The sequence below is a fragment of the Mytilus trossulus genome, chromosome 1 (genome assembly GCF_036588685.1).
Source record: "Mytilus trossulus isolate FHL-02 chromosome 1, PNRI_Mtr1.1.1.hap1, whole genome shotgun sequence".
Lineage (NCBI taxonomy): Eukaryota > Metazoa > Mollusca > Bivalvia > Mytilida > Mytilidae > Mytilus > Mytilus trossulus.
Window position 1 is genome coordinate 40,383,508 of NC_086373.1, and position 16,710 is coordinate 40,400,217.

General features: G+C 32.0%; 2 protein-coding genes across 3 annotated transcripts in view; both read left to right on the forward strand.

Annotated features, from left to right (window-relative positions):
* The window catches only part of LOC134724490 (uncharacterized), a 29,127-nt gene extending 22,582 nt beyond the window's left edge, over positions 1 to 6,545 (forward strand). Inside the window, exons 11-12 of one of the 2 annotated variants that reach the window (XM_063587547.1) lie at positions 469 to 707; positions 3,764 to 6,545. In XM_063587547.1, coding sequence (XP_063443617.1) covers positions 469 to 707; positions 3,764 to 3,976 — 452 coding nt within the window. In that variant the 3' untranslated portion in view covers positions 3,977 to 6,545. Of the gene's footprint in view, positions 1 to 468; positions 714 to 3,763 lie in introns of both variants that reach the window. The other variant, XM_063587541.1, reaches the window with a different exon arrangement.
* A 4,952-nt stretch (positions 6,546 to 11,497) lies between these two features.
* On the forward strand, positions 11,498 to 15,760 carry LOC134707830 (uncharacterized). Its single transcript, XM_063567907.1, has 5 exons — positions 11,498 to 11,604; positions 12,603 to 12,899; positions 13,359 to 13,798; positions 14,694 to 14,779; positions 15,574 to 15,760. Exons 2-5 carry the CDS (start codon positions 12,617 to 12,619, stop codon positions 15,743 to 15,745), a joined length of 981 nt encoding a protein of 326 aa, XP_063423977.1. The 5' UTR covers positions 11,498 to 11,604; positions 12,603 to 12,616; the 3' UTR covers positions 15,746 to 15,760.
* The last annotated feature ends 950 nt before the right edge of the window (positions 15,761 to 16,710 follow it).

Consider the following 16,710-nt stretch of genomic DNA (forward strand, 5'->3'; position numbering starts at 1 on the left):
AGGAAGTTTTTTTACATTTTCAACACAAATTCAGAAGCTTTATGCAATACTGAATAAATTCGTATTCGATTACTCTTGTTTTCAGTGTGCAATGCTCTTCAATTTTTTACTTGTTTGGCTTTATAAATATTTTGATATGAGCGTCACTGATGAGTCTTGTGTAGATGGCGTACTAAATTAAAATCCTGGTACCTTTGTTAACTAATTTCAGATTTCACTGGTACAATCGATTTTTCATGGTGTCAGGACAGGCCAAGATGAAGACTATCGAATAATACAATTTTTTGTCTACACTTGTTAATTTTCTATCTTCTATATTAATTCATTTCCGTTTGTCGGTCCGCAAATAAAGGCGACTGTCACATGCTCAAAACAATGAATGACCCTGTAAAAATATTATGTTACTGTTGTCAAGTCTTGCATATGAAAAAACTTTAAAATTCTGTATCTTATTTTTTATGACACCAGTCAAAGACTATATTGATATATTCGGAGACGACAGCGAGCTATTGATAAACGACATGATAAACGTTTTTGACAACTCCTCTAGTACATGCATGAATCTTCCTGTCCAGGGGAATACTCCTCCAGTCTTTTGGGCAAGAATCAATACCACCATCCTAAACATCAATCTACAGAGTTTTACAATAACTGTTGAGGGCGAGGGAATATCATGTGTTCGTCATGGAGCAGACAAGGTCCTGCAGGTATCCGTAAGTTTCTTTAATGCACTTCTGTACTTCCTTTTTATAGACTATTTATAGCTCATCAGTTTAGTACTCTTATACCAATAGTTTCATTTCACGACTGATTATATACCATATATAGATATTCAAGGTACTAGTTATAATTAGATATACACAAAACATCTTTTCAAACAATGTACTTCAAACCCTTTTAGTATGGAAATTCTAGTATAAGTTTTATATTTCACTTTGCATTTGTCGTTCGTAGATCATGCACAGGAAAATGTTTTGTCTCTGTATTTCCAAATTAGCTACAGTAACTAAGAAATATTGCAAGTGATGGCACTGCAGATGAGCATTTCATAATTGATGTGCTTGTTAAATAGATTTAGACGTTACAAAATAAATATGACTAGAAATAGTTCTTATTAATCGGATAGAAATTTAACAATTCAAAAAAGCGTTGCAAAAAAAAAAATACTTGTATATTTCATCAATGGTAGCATGATATACGAATTAATTTCCCTTTTTAAAGTGTCCCAATAACCAGAGGCTTTTAAGTCAGTACATGGTTGCTATAAGAAAGTTAGTTTAAAAGAACATTAGAATACAATCAAGATAAATTGGAGTTTTAAAACGATTTATAGTTCAGTTTGATTAAACATTTTGTATTAGTTGCTGCAAATTAGTAATTACTCATTTTTAGTGTAGATATATTAGTTTTTAGTATTGATATTCTATGAACAATTCTGATGTACACCCATATTCCTTCTCATAAAACACCCATCCTTCTAATATACACCCATATTTCTTCTCAATGTACACATTTGAATACAAATTTATATTTTACTAACATGTTCATTGGTTCGCAGATCAAATAAACCATAAATCTGACCTTATAAAATAACACTACTGCACAACCTCTGTACGTTCATATCACTTCCTTCAAAAATCTATGATAATACACATTGTCTGAGGCATTCAAGTGTAATATGTTATTCAAAAACAACAGAATATATATCATCAGTTAGAACATATGTACGAAGAGTTACATAAAGTAAAAGAGAGGCAAAAGATATATGATTGATATTCATACTAGTAAGTCGAATATAAATTCACAACGCCAAGGCTAAGAAAGAAATGACAAACAGACAAACAATAGTACACCAAACACAATATAGAAAGCTAAAGACTGAGTACCACGAACCTCATCAAATTCTGTGGGTGATCTCAGTTGTTTCTGAACGGTAAGCAGATTATGCTCAACATGTGATACCCTTCAAACAGTAACAAATACAAATATTTTGAATCATACAAGCATACAAGAATGTGTCATCCATGGCATTGTCATGAAGTCATATTCAAATTGTTCCAGTTGCTTCCTGCACTTATCAGTAATGGTAAAGACTAGTAAAATCGGGGTCAGAATGTACTGTATGGAAAGGGTGACAATGGTGTCTTCTGCAGACATGTTCCCTAGTGAAATATCACGTTTTTAAAATCTAGCTCAGTGTACATGTTCTCTTCCTTCCTTTTATGTATGGATATTTTTAATAATGGTGGTTCATCCATATGTCTCGGAGTCTAATGTGACGTCCATTTATGCTGAACTACTATAGATTATTGTTTGGGAGCCAGACAACCCCACTAAAACTTATTATGCCGTAAATTAAAATGTATGTATCTACATAATGGTGTGTAACACGCCTTCCTATGATAGAACCATTCAAAGCAGGCCTCCTAAAGTATGGAAAACGTCACTATTTCGTATACCCACAACCAATTGAAAATAAGACACGCAGAATGGTCATCCTGGTCCAATTTATTTTCTTCACATTTTTTTTCGCATTTTAATGATTACAAAATTTTGAAACTATATTTTTCTTTTCAATATTTTACTGATTAGGGATCTTTCTTTTTTGTCTTTGAAATAAACATTTACAAAAGTCTATGATTATAAATTGTTTGGCATCTGAATCAATGCATTTGTTATGCATAAATAGAATGTTAAGAAAATTGGAAATAAACTTATCCAAGATATAGAAGAATATATAAACAAATAGCATCTGCAAAGATATAGAAGAATATATAAACAAATAGCATCTGCAAGGAAAGGTTACGTTTCCTTTATATCCCCTGTACTTTTTGTAAACGGATTTAGAAGTATAGGAATATTATGGGTTAAAAGTTGGTTATTATTGAGACAAATGAAGAATAGTGACCGTATTTTGTGAATAAAAATAATAAGGGTCGTTAATCAAATAATTCTGCCATTATTCAGTACTAAAATGTATTTGATTCCAATGTTACTGGTTTATCCTAATAACATTTACGGTACCATTTGTTCTACATCTGATGCGCATATCGACAAAAAAGTATCTTCAGTGATCGAGGCAAAAAAAATCAAAATTTTATTTTAAAAGAAGAGCTTCAATCTAAAAGGAAACGAACATATAGTTGAAACCAACACAAGAAATCAGAGCTTTTCATGTGAGAAATATATTCCGAAATTTATAATTTCACAAAATGTAAACACAATATCCGTATTTTTTTATGTAAGTATCGAATCACTGGCTACGGGGCTGGTGATACCATCGAGAACTAACAATAATGAAATTTTAATTTAAAGATGGCAGTAAACTCGCCCATATGAACCAGTTTTCACCACTTTTACAAAATTACATAGCTAAACCCATAACCATTGTCCAAAGCTCAATTTGACATGTGTTATATATATTTTAATGCCCCACCTACGATAGTAGAGGGGCATTATGTTTTCTGGTCTGTGCGTCCGTTCGTCTGTTCGTTCGTCCGTCTGTCCCGCTTCAAGTTAAAGTTTTTGATCAAGGTAGTTTTTGATGAAGTTGGATTCCAATCGACTTCAAACTTTGTACACATGTTCCCTATGATATGATATTTCAAATTTTAATGCCAAATTAGAGTGTTTATCCCAATTTCACGGTCCATTGAAAATAGAATATGATAGTGCGAGTGGGGCATTCGTGTACTGGGGACACATTATTGTTTTAATACACAATTAGTAATTCCTACTACTTAACCCGATTGTTTATATTCAGATTTCTTACCCAGTGACATCTTCTGTCGGCCGTTTCCATGGTGATGTTAAGTTCTGCAAGAATACAATGAGCACCACAGGATCACCAAACACGTGTACATACACGTGTATGTGTCCAAATCCGGCAGAGTGCTCCGAGATCATCATATTTCTGGCAAGTACTGTCGGTGCACCGTCCTGGAGGCTGTGTGGACTGACTGCAGAAAACATATAATGATCGAGAAAGACAGAAAGCAAGAAAGGATGCAAGTTCGTTTTCTCAAGAATGATGGAAAAAAATTCATGGAAATTTGAAGATTTTTTTTTTTAAATTTATTTTAGATATTGTATTCTCTGTTTTAATGTTGCTTTTGTAAGAGTAAAGACATTTTAGAGGGCAAATGGTAGTGAAAGCAACTGTTTCTAATAGTTCATTTTAAAAAGAAAATGTTTATTTAGAAATATTTAAAAGAATGATTTGGGTCATATTTATGCTAGTACTAAAACAATAAATAAATATTTCAAAATTAGACTTTATTAACTATGTTCAGTACTAGTATATAGATTTTATGTTTAAGGTACATACAGTTTCCTTTATGTAAAACATATATTCGATCTTAGTTTACTAAATAAATTTAACGTACATTTACCAAAGAGAAGAAAACACTTTATTCAATAATTGCTTTGTAATTCTACACCAAGTGAATATCTGTGATAGTTATTTTATTTATAATATTTGATATTTAATGTTTAATTGATTATTGTGTAGTATGTTCATAACCATTATTCATTCCGCCAAGCTTTGCCATTGTCTAGAAATCTTGAAGACGGTTGATATGCAGTCGCTTAGCAAACTATGTTGGTACCTGAGCCCCTATGAAACGAAAAAGGTCCGGTACCAAATATTTTTCCCGATTTTTTTTTCAAATTATGGTCATTTGCATTTGCGCCCACCTTTACTTAAATTCGGATTTTCTTATACTTTGGCAAATGGCGTATTCCGGACATATGACACACCATAAATGTTCATAGATATCTTAAAACTGCGAGGTTGATCAAATGTTGGAATATAATTCAAATTCAGTGCTTGTACTTGTTAAAACATATAGGAGGATTGTCGTCACTAAAACCAAAAATGTACCAAAGGAAATGTCTTCAATCAAATTAAGTCATTTTCAATCAAAAAGTGGTTTTTTTAAAACAAGATTTTTTTTCTTCAAAATTGCCTTTCCTTCAAACGCAATATTAAAACGCTTAATAACTTGATAATATGGATAAATATCAAATTGTTGAAAAATATTCACATCAGTAATATTTAAACAACTTCTCTTATTTTTATCCTGTGAACGTTAGAAAATCCAAGGGTAATTTATCCGTATTTTTTTTTGTAAAAAATATGGTTCTGTAAAAATTTGAACTAATTGCTGGTCATTTGTATCTTCTTCTATTAAAACCATTTTAATTGTTGTAACATGAAAAATCAATACGTTCTGAATTTTGAAAACAAAGAATCTTTTAAAAAAATTGGCGACTTTTTTAAAATTATGTAGGACAATGGGTTTACATTTAACCACTAAATTGATTTTCCAACGTAAACGGCATTTATTTTTAGATACAAAGGTTAAAAAACTTAGCTTTTAATTTCATTATTTTCATCACATTTCTTTTGAGATTTTGCAATAAAATATTGATCATTATACTATTAGTTGTAAATGTTGTTTTACTTGTTTTATATTAATATTATCATTTTATAATCGTGCTGCTAGAGAAAAAAGAAAAGTAAACTTAACTTTTCACTCGTAAAAATGTAACAGAGTTCTTAACTTTACAATGCAAATTTGGTTGAAAGCATTTGGAAAACTCTAAATTCCACAAATTTCAAGAATTTCATAGTTTTAAGATGGATTTGATTTATTTGTTTAGACTAATGCACTCTAAATATGAACAGATCTATATAACTTTTTTTATAGTAGGTATTTATTTCATATATGTACTATTGATGATCATGGTAATATATATAAAAAAAAAAATATGTTTTATTATATTCGAATTTGGATGAATAAGATACAGTTAGAAAATGACGAATTGACTTTCCTATTAAAATGCACAAACATAACTTATATTTCTTTTTGAAACTAACATATTAAACACTTAATTTTCGTGAGCCAATTAATATAGTACCGATATATAATGGTTAACGTTAGATTTGCTCGATGCCTGATACAGATGGATTTTTGGTCCTTAATGCTCTTCAACTTCGTACTTTATTTGGCCTTTTGAACTTTTTTGGATACAAGCGTCACTGATGAGTTTTTTGTAGACGAAACGCGCGTCTGGCGTATATACAAAATTAGGTCCTGGTATCTATGATTAGTTTATTGTATAATCAATTGGAGCGATCTTTCTTACATTTTATTTTTCAAATCGCATTTTTGAATAATGTGAGGGAGATTGTTTTTCTTTAATTTCAATAACTGCAACAGCAGACAACAAACATTTGCCCATATATTTGCATATTTGAATATTTTAACTTTTAACTGATCGTTTATCAAACAAAACAAATTTTGCAGGCGATTAATATTATGAACAAACAATTAAGTTATTATCTTTAAATAGATACATACTAGTATTTAATTGATCCGTTTCACGAAGTGTGCAATATCAAGAAAAATAATATTATTTTTTTACAATGATATTTTTTTTGTATCTGTGATGATATCTGTGATTATATTTTTCTATGTATATGTTAAAATTTACTGCTGTATCTGTTTTCATATTTTCTAGTTCGGTTTTACAATAAATATATTCTTAAAATTACGTATTTTTTTATTTGCTGATAACTGATGAAACTTTAGTTTATTGATTACTGCATGGAAAAATCAGATAACGAAAAGCAGACGTGTAAAAATAAGACCACATAACAAACATTGGTCGCATGTTGCCCTATAGTTGTTTAAATGCTCGTTCGTTTGTCTCTTGCGAATAATTGTCTCATTGGCAGTCACATTTTCACAGAGAGGGCGAAAGATACAAGAGGGACAGTCAAATCGTAGATCGAAGATAAACTGACAACGCCATTCCAAAAAAAAACAAACAGACAAATATTAGTACACATGACACAACATAGAAAACTAAAGACTTAGCAACAAGAACCCCATCAAAACTGTGGGTGAGCTCAGGTGCTCTGTAAAGATCCTCTACATGTGGCACCCGTTGTGTTGCTTATGTTATTACAAACCCAGTAATTAGTTTAATTTGGTATGTTACATTCGTGAAAAGGGAAATGAATTGTAATTATTACATAATACCGGCGTCACACATCAACATGCATGTAGCACCGACGTACACCGGGCGTAGTCAAAAACCATGTACGCTACCAATACGCCAATTTTGGACGTATTCAATTTGTCAATCATACCTGTATCGTGTGCACAACGAGCTTAAAGCGTGTCTTGAACGTACGAAAAGCGTTCACAAATATGTACTAGTATGCTGGCGTTTGTCTAACGTAGATGAAGTGCACGCTACGAGTTGGTTGGCTGTTATAGAATATCTGTTTCTGTGATGACTACGAATATGTTACAATTGTCCTAACAACAATTCGAATGTGACCTGACAAATTTGACATATCACTGGGTTGGTACTAATAAGAGCAACATGAAAGTTATCACATGTTTAGTAAGATATGCTTACCCCTCCAGCGCACATGAGATCATCATCAGTTTTGGGTGGGTTTGCATTACTCAGTCTATAGTTTTATGTACTGATGTTTGTATGTTCGTCTTTTTTAGTTTTTTAGCTACGGCGTAATTATTTTTTTTCTCAACTTTTTAGTTTAAGTTTCCCTTTGGTATCTTTTGCTCCTCTATTTCAAGATACAAGTACAATAAATCATTAAAAAATATATATACATAACAGAAATTAAAACAATTTAATGCATTTTCCTCAGTTTTAGTTTGTTACCCGGATTTGTTTTTTCATATCGATTTATGAGTTTCGAACAGCGGTATACTACTGTAACAGTTGCCTTTATTTAGTTGGTCCTATAAGTTGGAGCTTTGGAGCTGCGGAAACCGTTTGGAATAATCTATTACTATTCAAAAGTTCTGTACTCTTTGTCTTCACATGGTCAATTTTTCCCTCGAAGTCGTTTAAAGATATTGTCTTAAACCGGGGCAGTGTACCTGCATGTGGCCATTACTTTTGAAGTACACCTTAAAAGTTTATTCCTTTTTCAATTCTTTATTACTGAAAATTGTTACCATTCTCTTGTATGGCTGATGGTAATACAGCAGTTTTGTTTTTGTAAGCCTTCTCAACGAAAGTTAAGTCGCATCGAACGCAGCTAGTTTTATGTTACTATTTCTCTGTACTTTTGATTCTTTTATGGTGATGTTATCTCTTAATTCGTACTAGGTTTTAGATTTAAATATATATTTTGGCCTCAAAAAACACTGAAGTGACATTAATATCGAACTGTGCATCTGGTCTAGTGAACTTGATACCGTGAAATGTTATTAGTTCTACTTGATCGCAATCTCCCATACAGACAGAGTTATCAAAGATTGAGGAGGAAAGGACGATAACTCTGTCTGTTTGGGAGATGGACTTGATCGACTATAATCGTTCTTTAGACTAACAAATTGTTAGCATATAACATCTCATTTTCATTGTTTATTGAAGAAAGGTTCTATTTCAATATCAACAAAATGATAAAAAAAAAAATACAAAAGACGAAAAACAAACAACCTACCGAAAAACACTTAACAGAAACTAAGGAATGGGTAATCCAAACTCAATAAAATGCCTTACCTCTAAAAAACGGTAACTCCGTCGTGGCAAAAGTGGCTGAAAATTCGCATGTCAAGGAGGAAGGAGAATATTGTTTCAACAAATGGAACACAAACTTTGTCGTCTGTATTCAAAATTACTTCCCGTAGAGAGATTCATCGACGACAAAAAGAAGCTTATTAGAATACGTCTTTCAATTCAGAATGGCTTGAATGGGTTTGGCTGCTTATATTTTAAAACTTAATTGTGCCTGAAAATATTTGCTCAGAATATGAATCGGACTCAGGACAATTTTTGGATGTCCTATTGATTTTGTGTGGTTGAACATTTCAATATTTATATATATTGAAGGATGTTTTAACAAAAAAGCATTTCAACAATATAATTTACATTAACATGTAAAGATGTACCATTGTCATATGATTAAAGTAAATTCTATTTAGAATATGATTATATAGAAAAGGTACAACCGACATACATAGAAGTAAAACGGTAGATATAGCATGTTATCCGATCTCTGAGAGACAATGTTCATTCAAGGTTAGACCATATAAAGAGACAAACAGAGGTAAGTGTATATATTAATATAATCTTTATTGCAAAATTACACCCAAAAGGGTCAAGCAATACAAACTAACAACTATACAATGCAATACAATACAATGAAATACAATACAATATAACAGAACATATTTTAAGAGTTCAAATTATAAATTAATGTATAAAACACAATCATGAGCTTGTCTGACATGGGTCTGACCCCTCAGTTCTAAAGACTGCTTAATGAAGACTTCAATATGACAAACAAGTTCAGGGATTGGGTTTAGAATGTGTTCTAGTGTATTAAATGCATTAATGACCACACAAAAAAACTAAAAGCAATTTAACTACATGAAAACTTTTGCAAATAACTAAAAAAAACATTTTACGGGTGGTTCACAATTGGTCTAATCGAAATGCCCATGGATACCACTACTGGTAAATGTTTCCTCCACAGTGTATCACCAGCCCAGTAGTCAGTAGTACTTCTGTATTAACATGAATTTTCATTGATATGGTAATAATTAGAAAGTACTGATTTTCAAAAATTTTAATTTATTGAATTACTATTGAGTGTTCCATCCAAGGAATAGACTATTGTTGCTGTATTTGGCTAAACTTTTCGGAATTTTGAGTCTTTGATGCTCTTCGACTTCGTACGTTATTTGATTTTTTAATTTGTTTGAAGTGTTATGAGTCTAATTTAGACGAAGTGCTTGTTTGGTGTACAAATAATTTGATACTGGTGTCTATGATGAGTATATTAGGACTGCAAACACTGTTAACAAATTGTAGGTAATTACACGAAGACATATATTACAGGCTTTATTTTCTGATTAAATGATTTTTATGGCCCCCCAACAAAGTTGTCGGTGTCATATAATTTTACCCTTGTCCGTCATTCCGCAACAAACCATTATACATTTGGTTTTTTTTTTTTTTTTTTTTTTTTTTTTATCTAAACGCCTTCCGATATTGTGCTGATTTTTGATGTGTGAGTTAACCATGATAAGTTACAGATCAAGTTTTAAAATGTTGAAAATCACAATTATACAGACTTTTTTTCTAAATGCCTTCAGATATTGGGCTGATGTTTGGTATGCGAGTTAACCATGATGAGTTACATATAAGTTTAGTTTAGTTCCACTTCGCTGATATCTGCCGAAATCAAAGGGTTTGTGACTGAAAATTGTTGAAAATCACACTTTATATGTACGCATTCAGATTTGAGCTGATTTTTGATATGTTAGACTACCATCATGTTTGTGTTCACATGTGTTGTTGAAAATTGCAACTTTTTTAAGTTTTTAAGTTTTTTAAGACGGGCCATTCGTGTCGTTCCGAAACATCTAGTTTTTGTTTTCGTTTTTTAAGAAGTAAAACTGAAGACAAATATTTTCCTATATAACTTCATATAGCTCAAATTTTGGGCACCATGATTGGTTAATAAAAATTATCTATCTATCATAGTTGAGGAAGGTAATAAAAATGTATCTTACTTTACTTTTCTAAGAGATTTCACATTAAGGTTTTGATATTAAACTAATATCCAGATTTTTATATTTTTATATATACTAGTATAATTTGCCATGCATATTATAGTAAGGATAATTTGTTATAGCTTTGAAATTAGAACATATCCATTGAAAAATATAAAGAACAGGACCGATTTTGACCTCAAATTTCAGGTTCATCTGACGAAAGATTTTGACCACTTTTTCAACCCTTTAAAAAGTGTCTACTTCATTTGAATCAATTAGTATATGTAAAAGATTTTCGCTGATTTAGTCATTAAAAACGCTCCAATTCAAGCTCAAATATGAAAAATCTACCAAAAATGCCGAAAAATGTCACTTTTCAGATGGTTTCTGTCCAAAATGAAAGTGACCGCATCCGAGTTCATCCTCAACCTTTATATATGTTATGTATTATCATCAAATACAACTAATATTTCAATATAAAGGATAAACACGAATGCGGCCACTTTCGTTTTACACGAAAACCGTCTAAAATTTAACTAAAATGCGGGAATTGTGAAGATTTCGGTAATTTGACATGACTTAATGGTGCTAATACGCGATATATGTGCATTGTACTATCAAAAACAGTTCATATTTATGTAGCAGAAGCATTCTACTGTCCAATAAATAACTAAAAATTTACATTTTAACAATTTTGTAAATCTGCTATATTTTGGGGCCAAAAAGTCGTCTTTCTGGACCTACTCCTTTTCATTAGTCCATAGTTTATTCATGAAATTGAGAGTGAAAAGAAAGAAGTATTGTGAGGGGTTGGGGGCAATACCTTTTTATGTTAACCTGTTTTGGCCTTTTTCAAGGGGTTGGAAAATGTGTCGGCAAATTAAAACTCTACATTATGTGAACACACATAATAAAATATATTGAAAATATATATGGTTTAGGGGTGTAAACATACGGGTATTTAAATTTGATAATCTTAAATAAGACTAAATATAGATTTCTTAAAATCCGAGATTTTATAATAAGGTCATGTTATAAACAACCAAGGTGTGTAAGTACTTATACTAACTGTAAAGTCTTTAAAAATATGTAATCTTTCAAAATTTTATATCTGAAAATCTATTAAGAATTTCAGACCTTTCGCTATTGCATAACTTCGAACAAGAGCAAAAAGTCTGATTCACCACTTCCGGGTTCAATAAACGATATGAGGAGCTCTACACAAACGGGACGAAGCTTTATATGGAATGTCGGATTCGTCTATGGGCCTCATTGGTCGTGCTAAAGCTTCAAAACAACTTGTACTGGCTTCACCAATTACAACTAAGCTACTTCAATACGTTCTTCATGAACGGCATAAAATGTGCACGTGACGTCGAATTTGCTTCAATAAGGTGTCCGTTTTGGCTGCTCGTGATTAATACATTCCGACAGCTTCGTCCAGGCATAATGGGATCATTAAATCCGCTCCCTCTCTCTCCTCATTAAGAAAAGATAGAGTTGCAAGACAAAGGTGTTGCCTCTGTACAGCATGTATACCTATATTTCCCATTGGCAGGCCAAATATCTCCTTGCATCGCGAGACAAGCAAAGCGTTCCTAATATTTTATTGATTGTAAATTTGGTGTCGTTTTGAATATGCGCGAAATAATCGTCACTGGACGTTAACAAACGAAAATAACAGACACTTAAGTACATCTTATTTTGCATGTGTGTACCATTAATTCAGATCTTCAGTTATGCAGTTATGGATATGAACCCGACTTTGATAAGGACATTTTAGAATTTAAACTATGTAATACTAGTATGTGAGAAATACCTCTTATTCCTTCTATTCAGAAGGCTGTCAAGTTATTCGTGAACTAATGTTTCCTGTAGTATTACATTAGAATATGGTATCGTTTAAAGAAGTTATTTTAACCATAAAGAATAATAAAAGTATTAACATTTTTATCATTTTAATTATTTAAAGAATTTCAAAGCTATAGAAAACTGAAGGTATATTTGATATTAGAAAATATTTCGACTATTTTTTTTCTCATTTTGTAGGCTTTTGAACTACCATGGAAAAGGGAAGAATGAACAAAGAAGACGAAGACAGACTTCAATCGAATATACTTTATCTGAAAGCTAACATAAATCCTGACGATGTAATAGATCATCTATTACAAGATCGTGTGATCACTTTTGATCACCATGGTGATTTGAAAAATGAAAAGACAGGCTCTGACAAAATGGATGAATTGATTAAGATTTTGAGATTTGCGGGAACAAACTCGTACAGGAAATTTGTGAACTGTTTAAAGAAAAGTGGATATTCGCATGTAGCCAAACAACTCTTGCCAGGTTTGCAAGTAATTTTAATAGTCACGTTTGTTATATTTGTATTTACACTTCAAATGAAAGGTATAAAGCACGTAATTCAAAGACAAGACTCTTTGAAATGACAAACAAAACAAATGGAATGTCAATATTAAAAGGGCAGAAAACTATGAACAATGATAATCGGGAAGCCGCTACCGACTAATTTACAACTGAGAGTGAATTAAAGGGCACACTCATAAATGGGTCTTTGGCTTTTGTGTATTTCAGTCAATACAACCGCATATATAGACCTCTATTTACATGGACAGCAGACAGCAATTGCGTTTGATTTTTATTTTCCCCATCTGACTATCCGGCTTGGTCATACCATTGTAGTAAACGGGAAAATGAACGTGATGTATAGGTGTAGGAAATATCGAGTATCAATTTTGTAATCTACCTATGCATTGATGTAACTGTTTCTTCATTTTACTTTGAAAGATACTACAGCAAAGGATTTGACGCCTGAATTAAGAACAAGTTCAGGAGATACCGGAAGATATGCTACTGAAAACGAGGAAAATTTAATCAAAGAGGGATCAGAGTACAGCAACACCAACAAGTTACAAAAACTACAGCCAATCTCTGCTGATTCGAATGTTGCAGACGGTCCCATAAAACCAGAACAAAATGTCGGACGCACATCTCCTGAAGCAGCGGCAGCAGGTACTTCGGAAGAAACAGGTTATGATGAAATTCCACCAGAGGATGATACAGAAGCAGGATACGATACTCCCCAATTTGCAGACACAACTGAACTCTGTCTTCGAATTCCATTTAAAGACGACAAGTTAGAAGAATCGTCACATTTTAATTACTACAAAACATACACGGAGCTCTTGTCTCTCCCGGGATGGTGCCCAAGAATAAATGACACAAATGTAAGTTCCAATAGAGAGTGTAAATTTTGGGTCTTTCAATTATGTACTCTTTAAAATTTAAGCTGTTTTTCTCTATTTTTTTTTATAAATTCAATCTAGTTTTCTCCATTTATTAAATATTAGCACTCCATTGTTCTCTTTCCTTTTTTTTCTTTTTTTTTTTTTGCCTGTTTGTCTCTATTCAGTTACTGTTTGGTCTGCTCTGTTCATTATGATTTTGGCCTTTACTGGACTTTTGCCAATTATTTTCTATTCTGTAAAGTGCACCCAGACCATCATAGTGACGTTACTTATGGCGACTTAATATATATATTTATACTTTATAATCTATTTATAGATCTGACAAAAACATATTCATTTTCAATTGGTGATTTGACATTTAGCAAGAAAAAGTATAATATATTCATTAAAGTTGCTTGTCTTGAAGTTACCGTTTTGTAGACAATTGTGTTGTCTATCAAACACACCAGATAGAACCAAATATGCAAAATATCGTCTTTTTTTCTTTGATCATTTCTAACGTAGAAAAACAGGAAATTAAGCTGGTCAATGAGAAATTTTGTTTTGATGACAAGATCAATCTTGTGGAAGAAATTCTCCCCTGAACATTGTTATTAGTTTCCATAGCTACATGCATATCTTTTTGAATTTTCAAATACATGTTTTAAAAATAGTACACCCATGTAGCATCTTCTTATCTGTGTATGTTTTATACTTAGTTTTAAGTATAGTCTTCTCTAAAAAAAATTATTAGAAACTGCAGTCAGCATTTTATTGTCAGATGAGAAACAATTAAGAAAATAATGAGTAGAACATTAAAATTATTTGTGATAAATATAGATGTAATATAAAGAAAGCTAAAAGAATAAATTACATATTGATTTATTTATTATAGCACAACAAAGTAGTGAAATATCTGAGGAATGGGGAATTCTTTATATGGTATAGCAAACAGAAAGAAGCTTTCATCATAACTCTAAGGTACAGTACTAGTGAATGATCTTGTGTGCATTTTTTATCCATAGCGTCGAGGCCGTTAAAAAACTCTTTTGTTAATATTTTTTTCTTTTCTTTGGGTGACGGTTGTCGTCTGCATGTGTTAGCACATCTTTTTTACATATTGTGTATGACAATTTAGTAGTCAAAAGGTGGTGCTTGTCTTCAGAAAATGCAGGAAATATTTGCGGTCGATAGCAGCATATATTTGGCTGTTGTGGAGGGTTAAAATTTTAGTCAGTTTTTTTGAAGGACTGATCAAATTGTCTTTTCCCTTATTGCAGCAAAACCAATGGTTAAGAGGGACGTGATTTTCAGTTTGCGAAATGTATAATACGCAGCCACGTCCGCAAATGGTCCGGTCACAAGGAGGACGTTGCATCCGATGACCACGTAGAAAGAGTGAAATGTATATCTGTTGTAAGGGTTACTACGTTCGCTGGTTACAAAAGAATATATCTGCCTAATTCAACACTTCATTATTGGCAGAAGAACATTTAATAGTGCAGAACCTACCAATTGAATTCATCATTAGTTCTCGTCCTGAATATGGATGAAATATTTGTCACTGGATTTTAGGCAAACTAATATCAGCTATAATGAATAAAAAAATCTAGGCTTTTGAAATTAGAAAATAGAAAACATGGCTCTATCTGTCCACTTCTAGTTTAACTATTATACTATTTTGTTCTGTATGGTTTTATTTTGTTTTTGAGGTTGTGGTACATGAACTCTATAAAACTATATGAATTAACAGTGAATGGTTTCTTCTTTTTCAGTTGCAGTACCAAATTGCACCAAAACGGTTGTATTTATGTCAAAGTGAAAACAAGAACGGATGGAACTGATAATTTATTCAGAATATCAAAGGAAAACGAATTTAAATCACTTTTAGAATTGTTTAAACATTACATTCATAATGGTTTACCAACAAAATTTATTAGAAAATAAAAAAATAAAGTTGTGTGTTGCTGTGTTGCTATTCGTCTGAATTAACCGACATTTCCAACATTTGTCTTGGTCGGTCCACGCTGCAGAACTTCGATTTATAAATTTGTTCTCAACCTAAATATGCATGGAATATTTACCACTGGATATTGCACAAAATACATTCAAAGTTTCTAAGTATTAAATAACCATGAAAAAATCACTTTTGATAACTAAACCATGAAAAGGTTAAGGTATTGTTTTGTATTGTTCATGTGTGTGTCCTGAATGTTCTTGCTTTTGTTTATACTGTACTCCTGTCATATGATGTTGTCATTTAGTGTTATATTTAATAATGCCAGGTTTGGATAGCCACAAAACCAGGTTCAACCCACCATTTTTTTTAAATGTCCTGTACCAAGTCAGGAAAATGGCAATTGTTACCTTATAGTTCGTTTCTTTGTGTGTTGCATTGTCGTTTGTTTTTGTTGCATTTCAGTGTTTCTGTTGTTTCGTTGTTTTCCTCTTATAGTTGAAGTGTTTCTCTCTCTCTCTGTTAGTTTTTAACCCGGATTTGTTTTTTTCTCAATCGATTTATGACTTTCGAACACCGTATTCTACTGATGCATTTATTTATATGAACTTTTCCAGTTTTAGCTTCCATTTTCAAACAAGAAATAAGAGGCTGGAGAACTATTACTGACACGTGTCTGTGTTCATCCAACAACAAATAGAAGTTTTTAACTACCTTGACTGGCTAGACAGTATCTGATAGACTGAAAAATATAAGTAAACGTAAAATTGAGAAAGGAAATGGGGAATGTGTCAAAACGACAACAACCCGACCATAGAGTAGATAACTGCCGAAGACCACCAATGGGTCTTCAATTTAGCGAGAAACTTCCGAAACCGGGATCGTCCTTCAGCTGGCCCCTTAAAAAATATGTATACTAGTACAGTGATAATGGACGTCATGCTAAGCTCCGAAT